This window comes from Schistocerca cancellata, chromosome 3 (genome assembly GCF_023864275.1).
Source record: "Schistocerca cancellata isolate TAMUIC-IGC-003103 chromosome 3, iqSchCanc2.1, whole genome shotgun sequence".
Taxonomy (NCBI): domain Eukaryota; kingdom Metazoa; phylum Arthropoda; class Insecta; order Orthoptera; family Acrididae; genus Schistocerca; species Schistocerca cancellata.
This window is the reverse complement of record NC_064628.1, coordinates 952,725,170-952,742,325: the sequence shown is the minus strand read 5'-3', so window position 1 is coordinate 952,742,325 and position 17,156 is coordinate 952,725,170. Positions and strand designations below refer to the sequence as shown.

Here is a 17,156-nt window from a genome sequence, read left to right as displayed (position 1 = left end):
TGTCCATGTTTTACTGCTGACACCCTGCTTCATCCCACGCTTCGGTGTGGGTGAGCACATATTTTTCAACGATTGTTACCCGTGTTTTATGTTCCGTTTTATATTCCTGTTCTGGGATTTTTCTTGACACCCGTCTCACTATGTTACTGAACGGGCGCTGAAGACCTTGCTGTCATGCACCCAAAAAAACCCTCTTCTACTACTACTACTACTACTGAATTACATTCTCAGCTAGTGCTTTGACTACCTCTCATCATGCCCTCATGCCCTGAAATGGGAAATGTGCTGCACACTATCTTTCCCATCCAGCCCCCTCCTCATGGTGGTATTCCATCATTCACTGAATCTACACAATATCCTTGTTCATTCCAACACAACACCTGCTCCCAACCCCTCCCTCATGGCTCATATCACTGTAACAGACCTAGATGCAAGACCTGTCCCATACATCCTCCCATCACCATCTACTCCAATCTCATCATAAACATCACTTGACCCATCATCAACACCTGTGAAACCAATAATGTGATCTACAAGCTAAGCTGCAACCACTGTTTGCATTCTACATGGGCATGACAACCAACAAGCTGTCTGTCCACATGAATGGCCACTGACTAACTGTGGCCAAGAAACAACTGGACCACAATGATGCTGAGCATGTTACCTAACACAACGTTTTTCATTTCAAAGATTGCTTCACAGTGTGTGCCACATGGATCCTTCCCACCAACATCACTTTTCTGAATTGCAGAAGAGGGAACTCTCCCTGCAGTACATCTGTGTTTTGCTGTAACCCTCCTGCCATCAACCTTTGTTAGTCATTATCCTCACCAATCTAGCTCCTTCTATGTTGCTGTTCCAGAACTAAACAGCCCTCTATTCCACCAATGCACCCAGTCTTTTTACTTCTCTCATTTTCTGTTACCCCTCCCTTCCTCCCCTGCCCACCATCTAACATTGCTGCCCTTTCCCCTCCCCACCTCATCCCTGCAGGCTCCCCAGCAGCACTTTACAAGCCCCACCCCTACCTTCCTATCCCTCCTTGTCCCCTCCTTCTTACCCCCACCCAGTTGCCTCTCTTGTCATGTACTGCTGCTGCTCAGTCTGGCTTCAGCTGCCAGAGACTGTGCTCATGTATGTATGAGTTACATTTTTGTGTGTGTGTGGGTGTGTGTGTGTGTGTTTGTCTATTTTTGACAATGGCCTTGCTGGGCAAAAGCTTATTTTGTAACAGTCTTTTATTGTGCCTATCTCCGAATCAGCATCTCCGCGCTATATGGTGAGTAGCAACTATCCTTTTTATAATATTGTTAATCCTTTAAACAGTTGAGAATCAACACCAGATATTGTTTCTATTTAATGGGTACTTGGTGTTTATGCATGGAAATACCCCAGACAATTATTTCATCAGTGAATGGAAGTATACAAAGTACACTAATTTTCTAACAGTTTCATCACCAAAATCAGCAGTCCATACATATATAAATATTATAATAATGTATGTATTTATATACTGGGCAATAATTAATTATTAGATAACTAGTTAGAAACTACAGCATGCACACACTTTATTCAACATGTAAACGTCACTATAGACATTTTGCTTTAGGTTATGACATGTTTCACACACCTACCATCACTGGCGATGATATGGTGCAGATGAATAGTGAAATTCTGCATGACTCACTGAAGTGTCAGTACACTGATGCTGTTTATGACCTCCTTAATGACTGTTTTCTGCTCAGCAGCAGTTTTGGGGTTATTGCTGTATGCCTTCTCTTTAATGCAGCTCCACAAAAAGGAGGCGCATGTGTTCAGATCTAGAGAATGTGCCAGCCAATCATGGCCCATGCAGTGGCCTCTGGGTGCCCCATTGCCAGAATGCAGTCCCTAAAGTGCTCCTCCAGAACATCAAACACTCTCCTCCTTCGATGGGGCTGAACTCCACCTTGCACAAACCACAGCTTATTGAAATAAGGATCACATAGTATAATAGGGTTGAAATTGTCTTCCAAACTCTTCACGTACCATTTGACAGTCACCGTGCCATCAAGGAACATCAGAATATCACACCAATTTTTCTGTGATTGGACATTGCACACCCCACAGTCATCCGTTGAGGAGGAAGAGACTTCTCGATCATGAAATGTGGATTCTCAGTCCCCAAATGTGCCAATTTTGCTTACTGATGAACCCGTACAGATGACAGTGGGCTTCACCACTAAAGGAAACCATGCAAGTGCATTCTAATTCCCATCATGCCCTATGGCCAACCATACAGTTTGAATGTCCTAACATGAACCGTTCAGAAGTTATGATGATTTAATTTCATATAGTTCAATAATTGTCGTGCTGTATGTATGTTACACATCTGTTCCTAAGTCACTGGACAGATTTCAGCCAAAGTTGGTACACATATTACTTGCTTTCTGGAAAGAATTGCTGGGGTAAGAACCACCAAACAACCAAGTGCTGGGGGTGTGGGTGAAAAGGAACTATAACCAATGACATGGTAATACCAATTCCTCATTCATCCAGTATTTGAGAATGAGACCACTTAATGGCTTACAACAAACTTTACACATAATTTCAAATCTTCATGATACTTTTTCTCACTTTCTAAACTCCACACAAAATGATGAAAGGTAAAGAGTTTTTCACTTACTACACTAAAGCTTTTCATGCAGTAAAACTGCCACATCAGACATGTTGTTTTAATATATTACTTCTTTACTACCAACTGTATTCATAGCACACTTTGCAGATAGTATTCACATACACCACTGAATTTACTTACAAAGTTATATCATTGTACATCACTTAGTTCATGACATATCACATCATAAACTCTGAGATGCATGAAAAAGAACACGTAGGTTGGAATTTTCTAGAGATACAGATGAAATTTGTGTGCAGATATGTGTGAAATATGTTAAATATATGTGACATGTGCATACATTGGCAAAGCCATGGGTAAAAAACTCCTCCTAAACCCAGGGATCAGTTTCAACCAAACTTGGTGCACATATTACTGACTATTTAGAAATGAATATAATAGAGGGAAACATTCCACGTGGGAAAAATATATCTAAAAAGAAAGATGATGAAACTTACCAAACAAAAGCGCTGGCAGGTCGATAGACACACAAACAAACACAAACATACACACAAAATTCTAGCTTTCGCAACCAATGGTTGCCTCGTCAGGAAAGAGGGAAGGAGAAGGAAAGACAAAAGGATATGGGTTTTAAGGGAGAGGGTAAGGAGTCATTCCAATCCCGGGAGCGGAAAGACTTACCTTAGGGGGAAAAAAGGACAGGTATACACTCGCACACACACACATATCCATCCACACATACACGGTGTCTCCGCTCCCAGGATTGGAATGACTCCTTACCCTCTCCCTTAAAACCCATATCCTTTTGTCTTTCCTTCTCCTTCCCTCTTTCCTGATGAGGCAACAGTTTGTTGCGAAAGCTTGAATTTTGTGTGTATGTTTGTGTTTGTTTGTGTGTCTATCGACCTGCCAGCGCTTTTGTTTGGTAAGTCTCATCATCTTTCTTTTTAAATATATTTCTAAATAGTCAAATATATCTAAAAAGAAAGATGATGAAACTTACCAAACAAAAGCGCTGGCAGGTCGATAGACACACAAACAAACACAAACATACACACAAAATTCTAGCTTTTGCAACCAATGGTTGCCTCGTCAGGAAAGAGGGAAGGAGAAGGAAAGACTAAAGGATATGGGTTTTAAGGGAGAGGGTAAGGAGTCATTCCAATCCCTGGAGCGGAAAGACTTACCTTAGGGGGAAAAAAGGACAGGTATACACTCGCACACACACACATATCCATCAGCATATACACAGACACAAGCAGACATTTGTAAAGGCCTTTACAAATGTCTGCTTGTGTCTGTGTATATGCTGATGGATATGTGTGTGTGTGCGAGTGTATACCTGTCCTTTTTTCCCCCTAAGGTAAGTCTTTCCACTCCCGGGATTGGAATGACTCCTTACCCTCTCCCTTAAAACCCGTATCCTTTTGTCTTTCCCTCTCCTTCCCTCTTTCCTGATGAGGTAACAGTTTGTTGCGAAAGCTTGAATTTTGTGTGTATGTTTGTGTTTGTTTGTGTGTCTATCGACCTGCCAGCGCTTTTGTTTGGTAAGTCTCATCATCTTTCTTTTTAAATATATTTTTCCCACGTGGAATGTTTCCCTCTATTATATTCATATCATTAATTTGACTATTTAGAAAGAAATACTTTGGGGGTAAGACCAGACACCTCCAATTGGGTCAGCATGATAACTTGGAGAGAGAGTGGGGGGAGGAGGAGACGGACAGAAAAGTGAGGGAGGGAAGTGGACAGAGAAAGGAAAGACAAGGAGTTCACAGATAGACAGGGAGGATGGGCAGAGGGAGGGAGGGGGAGAAACAGTCAGAGGCAGGAAAGAGGAGATGGACTGAGAGAGGGGGGATAGATGGGCAGAGAGAGAAGAAGATGGACAGAGAGAGGGAGGAGCAGGAGACAGGGGTTCATGAGGAGATAGAGGGGCAGGAGAAGATTGACTTAGAGGGGGAGGAGGAGATGGACCAAGGGGGAAGGAGCAGATGGACAGAGGGGGAGGAGTGGATGACAAGAGAGAATGGGAAATGGGGAGGAGCAGGTGGACAGAGAGAGGGAAGAGTACTAGATGGACAAAGTGTGGGGCAGGTGGAGATGGACATGGAGTGTGGGTTGGAGGTGAAGGAGATGGACAGAGAGAGGGGGGAAGGACATGGCAGAGAGATGGACAGAAAGAAGGAGCAAAGGAGGAGATAGGCTAATGGAATTGGAATACATACATACCTGGGCAATGCTGAGTACTCAGCAAGTTACATATAACACTAATTTGAGATGATCTGTAATATATGATTTCCAATTCATGTTCTGATCAATGTGCAAACTGAAGCACTTCAATCAGTTTTATGTATTTTCTTTCCACTGAGCTGTATTCATGATATATGTTTTCCTTTTCATTTGAGAGTACAAAAACCTCTGGTTGAGCAGTGCTTCCCATTACCATTTATCAGTGACATCATCCACAATCCTAAAATTTGGTTATGTATGACAGTGTGATTTGGAGATGTGGCTTCTTGCACTGAAATATGTTTTTCCATGTCTGCAACTGCTTCATCGATAAACAGTTACAGCTTTAGTACAAGCACTGATTATAAAATTACAAGATATATTACTCGTGAACAACAATACTGTTGTGGTGACTGAACACCAAAATCTGAACATCTCACATTGTTGATGCAACCATGGCACCTATGAGTTTTCAAAAATATTCATATCATTCTGAATCAAAGCATGACATACAGAAGTTTTTGAGATAATGAAGTGCTATGCTCCTCAAATTGATACAACACTTTAATTGTTGTTGTTGTGGTCTTCAGTACAAAGACTGGTTTGATGCAGCTCTCCATGCTACCCTATTCTGAACAAGCCTCTCCATCTCTGAATAACTACTGCAACCCACATCCTTCTATATCTGCTTACTGTATTCATCTCTTAGTCTGCCTCTACAATTCTTACCCCATGCACTTGTCTCCAATACTAAATTGGTGATCTTGTGATATCTCAAAATGTGTCCTATCAACCGATCCCTATGTCTTTACATGTTGTGCCACAAATTTCTTACCTCCCCAATTCTGTTCAGTAACTCATTACTTGTGTGATCTACCCATTTAATCTTCAGAATTCTTCTGTAACACCACATTTCAAATGCTTCTATTCTCTTTCTGTCTAAGCTGTTTATCATCCATGTTTCACTTCCATACATAGCTACATCCCACACAAATACTTTTAGAAAAGACTTTCTATCACTTAAATCTATATTCAATGTTCACAAATTTCTCTTTTCAGAAAGGCCAGTGTACATTTTACATGCTTTCTACCTTAGCCATTATCAGTTATTTTGCTACCAAGTAACAAAACTCGTCTACTACCTTAAGTGTCTTGTTTCCCGATCTAATTCCCTCAGCATCATTAGCTTTAATTCAACTACATTTCATTATCCTTGTTTTGCTTTTATTGATGATCATCTTATATTCTTGAAACTTCCTGGCAGATTAAAACTGTGTGCCGGACCGAGACTCGAACTCGGGACCTTTGCCTTTCATGGGCAAGGGCTCTACCAACTGAGCTACCCAAGCATGACTCGAGTCTCAGTCCGGCACACAGTTTTAATCTGCCAGGATGTTTCATATCGGCGCGCACTCTGCTGCAGAGTGAAAATCTCATTCTGGAAACATCTTATATTCTTCTTCCAAGATAGTGTCCACTCCACTGAACTGCTCTTCCAGGTCCTTTACTGTCTCTGGTAGAATTACAATCTCATCAGCACACAAAGTTTTTATTTATTTTCCCTGTGCTTTAATTCCTTCTCCAAATTTTTCTGTGGTTTCCTTTACTGTGTGCTCAATGTACAGATTGAATACCATTGGGGATAGACTATAAACCTGTCTCACTCCCTTCTCGACCACGGCTTCCCTTTCATGCCCGTTGGCTCTTCTACCTGCCGTCTTATTTCTGTGTAAGTTGTAAATATCCTTTCACTCCCTGTACTTTACCCCTGCTGCCTTCAAAACTTCAAAGAGATTATTCCAGCCAACATTGTCAAAAGCTGTCTCTAAGTCTACAAATTCTATAAATGTAAGTTTGCCTTTTCTTAAGCTATCTTCTAAGAGAAGTCATATGGTTAGCATTGCCTTGAGTATGCTTAAACTTCTCCAGAATCCAAGCTCATCTTCCTCAATATTAGCTTCTATCAGTTTTTCCATTCTGCAAGGGATTAATGTTGTTATTTTACAACCATGACTTATTACACTGATATTCCAGTAATATTCACACCTGTCAGCATATGTTTTCTTTGCAATTGGAATTATTATATTCTTCTTGATATCTGAGAATATATTACCTGTCCCATATATCTTGCGCACCAGATGGAAGAGTTTCATCATGGATGGCTCTCCAAAGGCTCTGACGGAATTTTGTTAAAACCCGGGCATTGTATTGACTTAGGTCTTTCAGTGCTCTGTCAATTTCTTTTTGCAGTATTATATCTCCAATCTCTTTTTCATCTACAACCTCTTCCCTTTCTGTAATATTCTCTTCAAGAACATCTACCTTGTACAGACCTTCTACATACTCTTTCCATCTCTCAGCTTTCCCCTCTTTGTTTAGACCTGGTTTTCCATCAGACCTCTTAATATTAATACAGCTGCTTGTATTTTCTCTAGAGCCCTTTATAATTTTCCTGTAGGCAGTATCTATCTTTCCCTGAATGAAACATGCTTCTAAATCCTTACATTTGTCCTCTAGCCATTCCTGCTTAGCTATTTTGCACTCCTTCTCAATCTTATTTTTTTAAATGTCTGTATTCCCTTCCATCTCGTTCTTTCATGGCATTTTTAAATTTTCTCTGTTCATCAATTACATTCAGTATCTAGTACATTATCTAAGGATTTCTACTAGGCCTTATATTTGTACTCATTTGATCCTCTGCTGTCTTCACCGTTTCATCTCTCAAAGCTACCCATTTCATTTTGACTGTGTTCCTTTCCCCTGTTCTCATCAATCATTGCCTAATGCTCTCATTGAAACTATCAACAACTTCTCGTTCTTTCAGTTTGTCCTGGTCCTGTCCCTTTAATTTTCTGCCTTTTTGCAATTTCTTCAGTTTACAGTCCATAATCAATAAATTTTTATCACAGTCCACATCTGTCCCTGGAAATGTCTTACAATTTAAAATCTGGTTCCAAAATCTCTATCTTACCATTATGTAATCAGTTTGAAATCTTGGTTCAAATGGCTCTGAGCACTATGGGATGTAATATCTGAGGTCATCAGTCCCCTAGACTTAGAACTACTTAAACCTAACTAACCTAAGGACATCACACACATCCATGCCCGAAGCAGGATTCGAACTTGAGACCATAGCAGTCATGCGGTTCCAGACTGAAGCGCCTAGAACCACTCAACCACACCGGCCCGCTTTGAAATCTTCCTGTGTTTCCAGGTCTCTTCCATGTATGTAGTCTTCTTTCATGAGTCTCAAACCAAGTGTTAGTGATGATTAAATTATGCTCAGCCAGAATTCTACCAGGTGGCTTCTTCTGTCATTCCTTCCCCAGTCCCTATTCACCTACTGTTTTTCCTTCTCTTCCTTTTCCTGCTGTCAAATTCCAGAACCCTCTGAGCTATTAAATTTTTGTCTTCCTTAATTATCAGAAGTACAAGTTTGTGTGCCATTTAGCTCTGCAGATGAAGAGGAGATTGGAGAAATACATGATGAGATGAAAGAAAACATTGTAGTTAATGTCAGGGAAGCTGTCTATTATTATGAAAGAAAACGTCCTATCAGATCAGGAGATCATTTAAACGTAAAAAAGGCACAATACAATACTGAAAATCTGAGACATTTCACTGTCCCCAAAAAGTCATCAGGGACACTATGACAGTTTGTTAATAAAAAAATTAATGTCCTGTAAAAATTAGGACAGATGAAACCCTAGCTATTTACACACAAGTGTAGATTGTAATGGGTTCTTCAGTACTGCCTGTTCAGTTATATGTCTTCAAATGATGTTGACCATTACTTTGTTGTTGTTGACCATTACTTTGTTGTTAGTTTGCACTAAGGCCCATATCACATCTATAGTTCAAAATTAGTGCTCATTTTGTTTGTTCATTGTTGGTCTCTTGTCTTCCATGGAGTATGTTGATGGTTCCAAGTCATTGCCCTTGTACCAAACAACATTAAATGGTCAAAAGATTGTTATTCAGGCAACTTCTGATGGTTATTCCAAAAAATGTTATTACTGAACTTTGAAATAGATACAGTTTTCAGTATTTCCACACTCATTTCTGGCAATATATAATACTTCTGCCTTGAGCAGTAATATATTTTTTCATTTATTTATTTATCCATCCACAGACAATAAATATTGTATGGATGTTGTCCAAAAGTACTTGAAATTTATGGGAAACAATTTGTGCAAAAGGAACATACAAAATTTTACATTAAGTAGTACAAAGAATAATACATACAAAACTGTACAAAAAATGTACAAAGAATAATACTTGGTCATACGAGACACAGTAATACAACTTTTTATACATGTATACTAACAGTATTGTTACTGCATAGTCTGTTTGCCCTAAGGCTTTACTTTTGTCTTCCCTGAACAGGAAGCTCGTATATTCACTTCAATAATTGAGTAAAGATTTTACCACGCTCAGTAGCTGTCCATCAGATATACAAAATTAACAGAAACTTTAGGGGATGAAAGTTAGTGTTTTCAGTTTTACCTAAATATAAACATTATCAGAATTATTTATTGGCCTAAATAGTCATCTACCGAGTGAAAACATTGTTCAAGTAGAAATTCTTTAAATTCTGCTTTAAATCTGTTTTCATCTTCTAACTTCCTGATGTTGGCTGGAAGCATGTTGTAGTTTTGTACCAGTATGGCTCACACGCCTTTATCTGTCTGTTCTTTTTGTTCACTGAGTATGGAGTGTGTGCTATTTTGAGTATTGTAGTTTGGCAAGTCGGCATTTGTCTGAAAATCTGCAAGATGGGCCCTAATACATATTTGTATATATGTTCGGAAGGTATTGTTAAAACTTTAAGCTTGTTGAATAAGGGTTTGCATCGTATCTGTGGATGACTGTGTGTTTTTATTTCGATAGCCCTCTTCTGTAACAGAAACATTTGGTTTGGATGGCAAGTGGTGGAACCCCAAAATATTATTCCATATATTGCAAGAGACTTGCAGGAGACTGAAAATAGCCAAAATATGCCATCCTGGCACCCTCTTCATTAAAGACATTTCCTATAATTCTAAGACCAAAACAGGCTGAGTTAAGTTTCTGCACAAGTTTCATTGCATGGTCATTAAAATTTAGATTTTCATCTAAATGAATCCCCAGCAATTTTGTTGATACCACTCTGTCTATGGCCTTGTCACCGAACAACAGATCAAGATTTACGTTTTGACATTTTTCCCAAACTGCATATAATTTATTTTATTTGCATTTAATGTCAAATGGTTTGCATTGAACCAAGTGTGGACATTTTTATTACTTGATCAGCAGATGTTTGCAGTATTTGCTTTGGTGCACCTATTATCACACTAGTGTCATGTGCAAATAGTATGGACTTTGCTGCTCCATCTGAGGTGTGGAAGTCATTTATGTAGACAAGGACCATTAAGGGACCTAGAATACTGCCTTGCTGCACTCCTATTTCCACTTTTTTTGCATCTGATACTAAATTTATTTTGTGGTTGGAGTATTATGACCTCAGTCCTACAATCTGTGATGTGGTCTGTTTTGTAGGTATGATTCAAACCACTTTTTTCTCTGTTCCATGAATACCTAATGCTTCCAATTTTCCTAAAAGAATGCCATGATTGACAGTGTCAAATGCTGTGGAGAGATCTAAATTTATTCCTACTGCGTTGCTGTCTTTTTCTAAATTTTGATTATTTGTTCAGTGTAGCACATTAGTGCTGTTTCTGTATTTTTGCCTGCCTGGAAGCTATGCTGATTTCTATTTAGTAACGTACGGTCATTTGGATACTTGTTGATTCTGTGCTTCATTAATTTTTCTACTATTTTGGAAAATGCTGGAAGGAGGGATATTGGCCAATAGTTTTCTACCTTATGCTTGTCACCGTTTTTGAACAATGGTTTCACGTTTTACATTTTCATTCTTTCCAGAAACACTCCTTCACTAAATGATAAGTTGGCTATGTATGCCAAGTGCCTTGCAATTTGTGCAGCTGTCATTGTTATGATATAAACAGGCATCTCATCTACTCCTGCTGACATTTTAGGTTTCAAGCTCTTTATTACTTTGAACACTTCATCTTCATCTGTTGGATCTATCCTCATGCTACAAGCAGCTTTTGGAAATTCAGGTTTTTCTTGGTTTGTAAATTTCAAGCTTAATAACGTTGTTGCACTTATGAAATAATTGTTGATGTAATTTGGCAAATCTTGTTTTTTAATATTGACATTTTCTGTGCTTCACAATAGGCGTATGGCTTTTGATTTGTTATCAGACTGTCTTATTCAGTTGTCATTACACATAAATTTTGCCTTGTTAATTACTTTTCAGTATACCCTCTTGTAATTCTTAACATATTCTATGAACTGTGGATCTCTGGATGTCTTCAGTTTTGAATTTAGTCTCTTTAGAGTTCCACAAGAAGTTTTGATGCCGGCTGTGATCCAAGAACTGGACTTTGTATTGTGATGTTATGTGATTCTTGACAGCTTCTTTGGAAAGTGCATTTCAAAATATCTCATGAAAATTGAAGAAAAAGTGTTATATGCATCATTTGAAAAGGAAACACACACACGCACGCACACACACACACACACACACACACACACACACACACACACACACACACACACACACACACACACAACTTGCACACGTCTGCACTCTCAGATAACTGAAACCACACTGCAGTTGTGTTTGTGTGAGTGTGTGTGTATGTGTGTCTATTGCTGACAAAGGCCTTAACACTAGAACCGCTGATATTTTGACATACCTAGAACCAAGGCTGGGTCACTAATGACCCGCAATTTTTTCCTTTATTTCCCCTATGTCAATGGGTTATTGTTACTGCCAATGAATCTGTTGTTAGAGGCACTAGGAAATTTAGAATGAAATTAACAAAAATAAACAAGATTTACACAAATTATAATTTTATATTTTAAAACTTACATGTATTTGCTGAGTGTTTTTACTGGCTACCGTTACACGATGAACACAAATAATAGTCTTTTGATGTACATTTGTTGCACACAGTTTTCTTGCAGATGTGACACTTTACAAATTATTTGTTTCCTTCACAGTTAGATTTTACAAGGCGACGTGTTCACGTTTTTTGTCTGTCAGGAATATCTTCAGGTCTGACAGGGATGCTAGTCTTTCTAGTCGCTGTGTACTTCTCAGCAAGCTCCTCCCCCAGCTGCAGGATGAAATCCCTGCATTTCAATTTTTTGTCATTTAGGGAATTGAACAATACCCGCGCATTTATCCCAGCCAAATCCAGCAAGTTGTAAAATGTGTGAACAGGCCAATGTCACAATGGTGCTTTGACAGAGTATTTGCGAGACATTTGGTCGACCACGTCCACTCCATATTTAGAGCAGTTATAAAACGTAACTGTATCTTTCTTCTTTTTTATACCATCCGCAATCGTCACATAAGGATGCATAGTGCTCAGAATCAGAACATTCTTGTTGCTCTTACCCTGATAAACAGTCAGTGTGGTATCATCTTTTTACAACAATACTGTGCTGTTTAACTGTTCTCTTGCCTTCTTCATACAGACTGGTATTTCCCTGCGAGATCAATTTATTGTGCCCACAAGACTCATAGAATTAGCTTTCAGTGTCTCAGAGAGCGCTAAGGAGGTGAAAAAATTGTCACATGTGACATTTATTCCTTTGCTGAGGTAAGGTTGCAGCAATTTTTTTACAAAAAAGTCACCAAGACGCTCATCACTCCGCCTAGTGTCATCCTTTCCTAGATAAGGGACAGCATTCACAATATATTTTGAGTCTTTATCTACCACCATCCAATAATTTTGCCCGTATTTGTTCGGTTATGAGGCCATAAACTGCGTGAATCTGCAACGGCACTTTGAAGGGAAAAGCTGTTCGTCGATTATTATATATGGACCCAGTATGTAGCTAGACTGTGCATTCACAATGAACTCATTTCAGATTTCTGATACCAAAGCAAACTTGTCTTCTCTTAGTCGTTCTGTTCTTGTGGATCTAAGGTCAAATCTGAGATAACGCATTATCTCTCTGAATCTGTCACGAGCTATTGTTGATTTCTCAAAATTGTTTCCCCACTTCACTGACCACAATGTGTCTAGTTCTAAGCTCTTAGCTCCAATAGCACCACAGATCATACAATATAGCTATAAAAGCTTCCAGTTCTTCAATTTTTATAGTCCACTCATCTGAGCTCAGTACACGACGTGCTTCAGTTTCTGTACATTTTACAATATGTTTCAAAATTTTGTCCATTATCATCAGATGCCATGCACTGTAACAGGTCTCATTAACATTTCGTTTTGCATGTGGAGATTGTCCTGAAAACATTCTATTGTCCATATCTTCCAGCTGAAGAGTCACCTAATACGCCAACTTTCCAGGTTGTTCCATCGGTGCCACTACCTGAAGGAAATTGAAGTGTAATAGTAGTTATACACATTAGAACGCGATTTAATATTGAATATATTGTGTAATACTAGAACAAAAAAACACCGTCATAAATGTAATATTTAACTTGTAAAAATTCAACACGAAACAAAGTATAAACATAAGTGTGGAAATTGAAATTAGTGTCTACTCAACATATACATAAAAAAAAATTATAAAACAAACACATAAACAAGCGTACCTTTCATATTAGCATTCTGTAGAACCTTCTCAGGAGTAACATTGTCTTCTGACGAAGAATCCGGAACTATTGGTGATGGAAATTCTTCCTCCAGCGGTTCACCCTCAGATTCATTATCTAAAATCTCATTTAGATCATTTATAATGTCCTCTTCTGTGCGTAGAAATTTGGCCATAATATATTCGTTAGTTACAAGCACTATCTACACAGATAGAATACACTACTAAACCCATTTTCGTGGTACGAAACTCTGGGTGCGCAATATCTGCATACAAGGTTAGACTTGTTTGAACCTCTTTCCCTCTCGTCCCCTGCTGAAAACTGGAACGTCAGCTGGAAGTGAAGTAAAAACGAGTTTTGCGGTTGTTGACCAAACACACGCTAACAATAGGCATGAAGCTACATGAAAAATGCGATTGTTATAGTGACTGCGCCAGGCGGGTCAGAACTGATCCTTCTGCAGTTCTAGGTGAATCTTCATATTTCTGTTTTATGTTTTCGCCATAAAATGTGAAATGAAGTATAATCACTAATTACCTTATTTCATAAAAAGTCACAGAAATGTAATACTCTAGGCAATAATAAAAAAGAGTGACAAACAAAAGAATTATCAAGTGGGTCATCAGTGACCCAGCTGCGGTTCTAGTGTTAATGGCCGAAAGCTATAATTGTGTGAATCTTTTTGTTGTGCCTATCGCGACTCAGCATCTCCGCTTTATGGTGAGTAGCAACTTTCCTTCTCTAATAATGTTACATTCCATCCTGGATTTTCCATTGTTTGATATACACATCAATTGTATTTGTTAGGGACAGCACTACTGCCCATACTCACTAGTTAGGATATTCGTTAAGTCTACACAGCTTTCAGTGGAATATTTTCTTTTATATGTGAAGTACACTTTTTTTCTTCCAGTGGCATTGAAGGAATTTTGAGGACAAGAGCATTATGGTCTGATAATCCTAAATCAGTATTTGTTACTTCCACTTCTGTGGATTGTACATTTGAAAATATATTATTTATAGGACTATTTGTATTATATGTTATTCTTGTGGGTTCTTGTATGTGTGGAAACAGATTGAAACTACATAATAGATTTAGGAATTGTTTTTTTAGCCTATTTTCATTCATAAGATTCATGTTGAAATCCCCACAGACAACTACAGTGGCTCTTTCAGTAAAAATAATATTAAGCAGTGTTTCTAATTGATTAATCAATATTTCTGTATCCCCAGTTGGTGGTCTGTATATTGCCGTAACTATGACTTTTCCCTGTATTTCATAGAACTGTATAGCTCCTATAAAACAAGATCAGGTCCCTTCGCAATGACGCTTCTGTAAAGAGTGTCCATTCCACAACACATTCCCACCAAGACTCTGTATCTCCCTATAACGAACAAGAACAGTGATCTCATCATCATCATCATCATCATCATTTAAGACTGATTATGCCTTTCAGCGTTCAGTCTGGAGCATAGCCCCCCTTATACAGTTTCTCCATGATCCCCTATTCAGTGCTAACATTGATGCCTCTTCTGATGTTAAACCTATTACTTCAAAATCATTCTTAACCGAATCCAGGTACCTTCTCCTCGGTCTGCCCCGACTCCTCCTACCCTCTACTGCTGAATCCATGAGTCTCTTGGGTAACCTTGCTTCTCCCATGCATGTAACATGACCCCACCATCTAAGCCTGTTCGCCCTGACTGCTACATCTATAGAGTTCATTCCCAGTTTTTCTTTGATTTCCTCATTGTGGACACCCTCCTCCCATTGTTCCCATCTACTAGTACCTGCAATCATCCTAGCTACTTTCATATCCGTAACCTCAACCTTGTTGATAAGGTAACCTGAATCCACCCAGCTTTTGCTCCCATACAACAAAGTTGGTCGAAAGATTGAACGGTGCACAGATAACTTAGTCTTGGTACTGACTTCCTTCTTGCAGAAGAGAGTAGATCGTAGCTGAGCGCTCACTACATTAGCTTTGCTACACCTCGCTTCCAGTTCTTTCACTATGTTGCCATCCTGTGAGAATATGCATCCTAAGTACTTGAAACCGTCCACCTGTTCTAACTTTGTTCCTCCTATTTGGCACTCAATCTGTTTATATTTCTTTTCCACTGACATTACTTTCGTTTTGGAGATGCTAATCTTCATACCATAGTCCTTACATTTCTGATCTAGCTCTGAAATATTACTTTGCAAACTTTCAATCGAATCTGCCATCATGGTGTGGGTTCCACACCACGGGCAACGTATGAGTGGCCAAGTAAGTGGTCCCGACAGTCGGGATACCAATTACTTTGGAATAAGGCTGGGCATCTCAGACATATTCTGAGTCGTGGTCACCTTTGTTCTCATACGGCAAAGACTACCAAACCCACCGGTTAGTCCCTCAGCCATTAGGGGTAAAACCCAATGGGACTCGGGGCAAGTAAGGCTAGCAACCTGCTTCCCTGGTACTTTAAATATGATGCTGGCAACAATCAGAGCAAAATGCCTCAGACCTTTGGAGGTGACGGAGTCCCACCTCTAACTGACAAACCAGGGACTCCTAAGATACGACTTCGCAAACAGTGATCTCATGTAGAGGTAAAAAGGTTTTATAACAGTATCAACAATGATTGCTGGAACAACTTTAAACCTGTTAATAAAATAGGTTTACATGAATTCAAGTGACATGCTTTAACTTTATTTTCTATGTGCAGGGTACAAAAACTTAAGTATGGAATAATTCATTTTTATTGCTGTGTAAATATCAAAATTATTCTTATCAAACTCAAAAGATTGATATCCCATGATATTGTATGTTTCTTATGATATTATTGGCTAGATTGCATTACAAGATGTAACTGAAGACTTCACAAGAAATTCTTTTTGTATTAAAGTGTCAATAGAAAACGTTGTTTTAGCTTCAGTTTTTGAATCAGTTACTTGGTATTTGCCCTTATACAAATCTTACTTCTTTATCAGGTGACTTCCACTCCCAAACAATATTATAGAGAGAATATAATATATGTTGTGTTTCAGGATCAGACTGCAAATTTCCACCAGGATGCACAGCAGCAATGTCAAGAACCACAGGTGTCATCGAGCTCAACTACAACGGCGACATCAACAACAGAGACAGACACGACTGTCATTTCTGGCGAGCAGCAGCAGCAACAGGGAGTGGCAAAGCTGCCACGCAATGGCTCTGTGGTGGTGGCAGCACTGCCGCACCTGCCGGGAATCCAGCCACTCAGTGGACACGACGGCTCAGCTGGTTGGCTGTGAGCTGCATTACGGCTGGTCCGTAATGGTGGTAGCACTGCACAGACATACAACGTCTGTGCACTGCTACCCAGCTCTGAACTGGTTGTCCTTCCCCTGTAAGTGGCTAAACAGTCAGCAGTCACACATCTGTGGTCTGAGGATGGTGATATCTTGAATTAGAAGTGTCATGTGCTGCTTTCTGTCCTCCTGCTGGCCTAAAGTAACTGTAGCATGCAGAAAGGGCTGTACAAGAATTGTGGTACACTTTCCTCTGCTTGATGCTCAAGAGCGTAATCTTAATATACAGATCCTATAAAAAGTGCAGGAACTCCACACTTCCTCAGTTATGTGGGAACAAAAATGCTATGATGCTCTGTATTATCACTCACTCTGCACTGTCACCCAAAAGTGGACAT

The 17,156-nt window shown here is 39.3% G+C and overlaps 1 protein-coding gene across 1 annotated transcript in view; it reads left to right on the top strand.

Annotated features, from left to right (window-relative positions):
- LOC126176674 (transient receptor potential-gamma protein-like) overlaps positions 1-16,761 on the top strand; it is a 361,376-nt gene extending 344,615 nt beyond the window's left edge. The window contains 1 exon segment of the mRNA XM_049923834.1: positions 16,516-16,761. Coding sequence (XP_049779791.1) covers positions 16,516-16,761 — 246 coding nt within the window.
- The last annotated feature ends 395 nt before the right edge of the window (positions 16,762-17,156 follow it).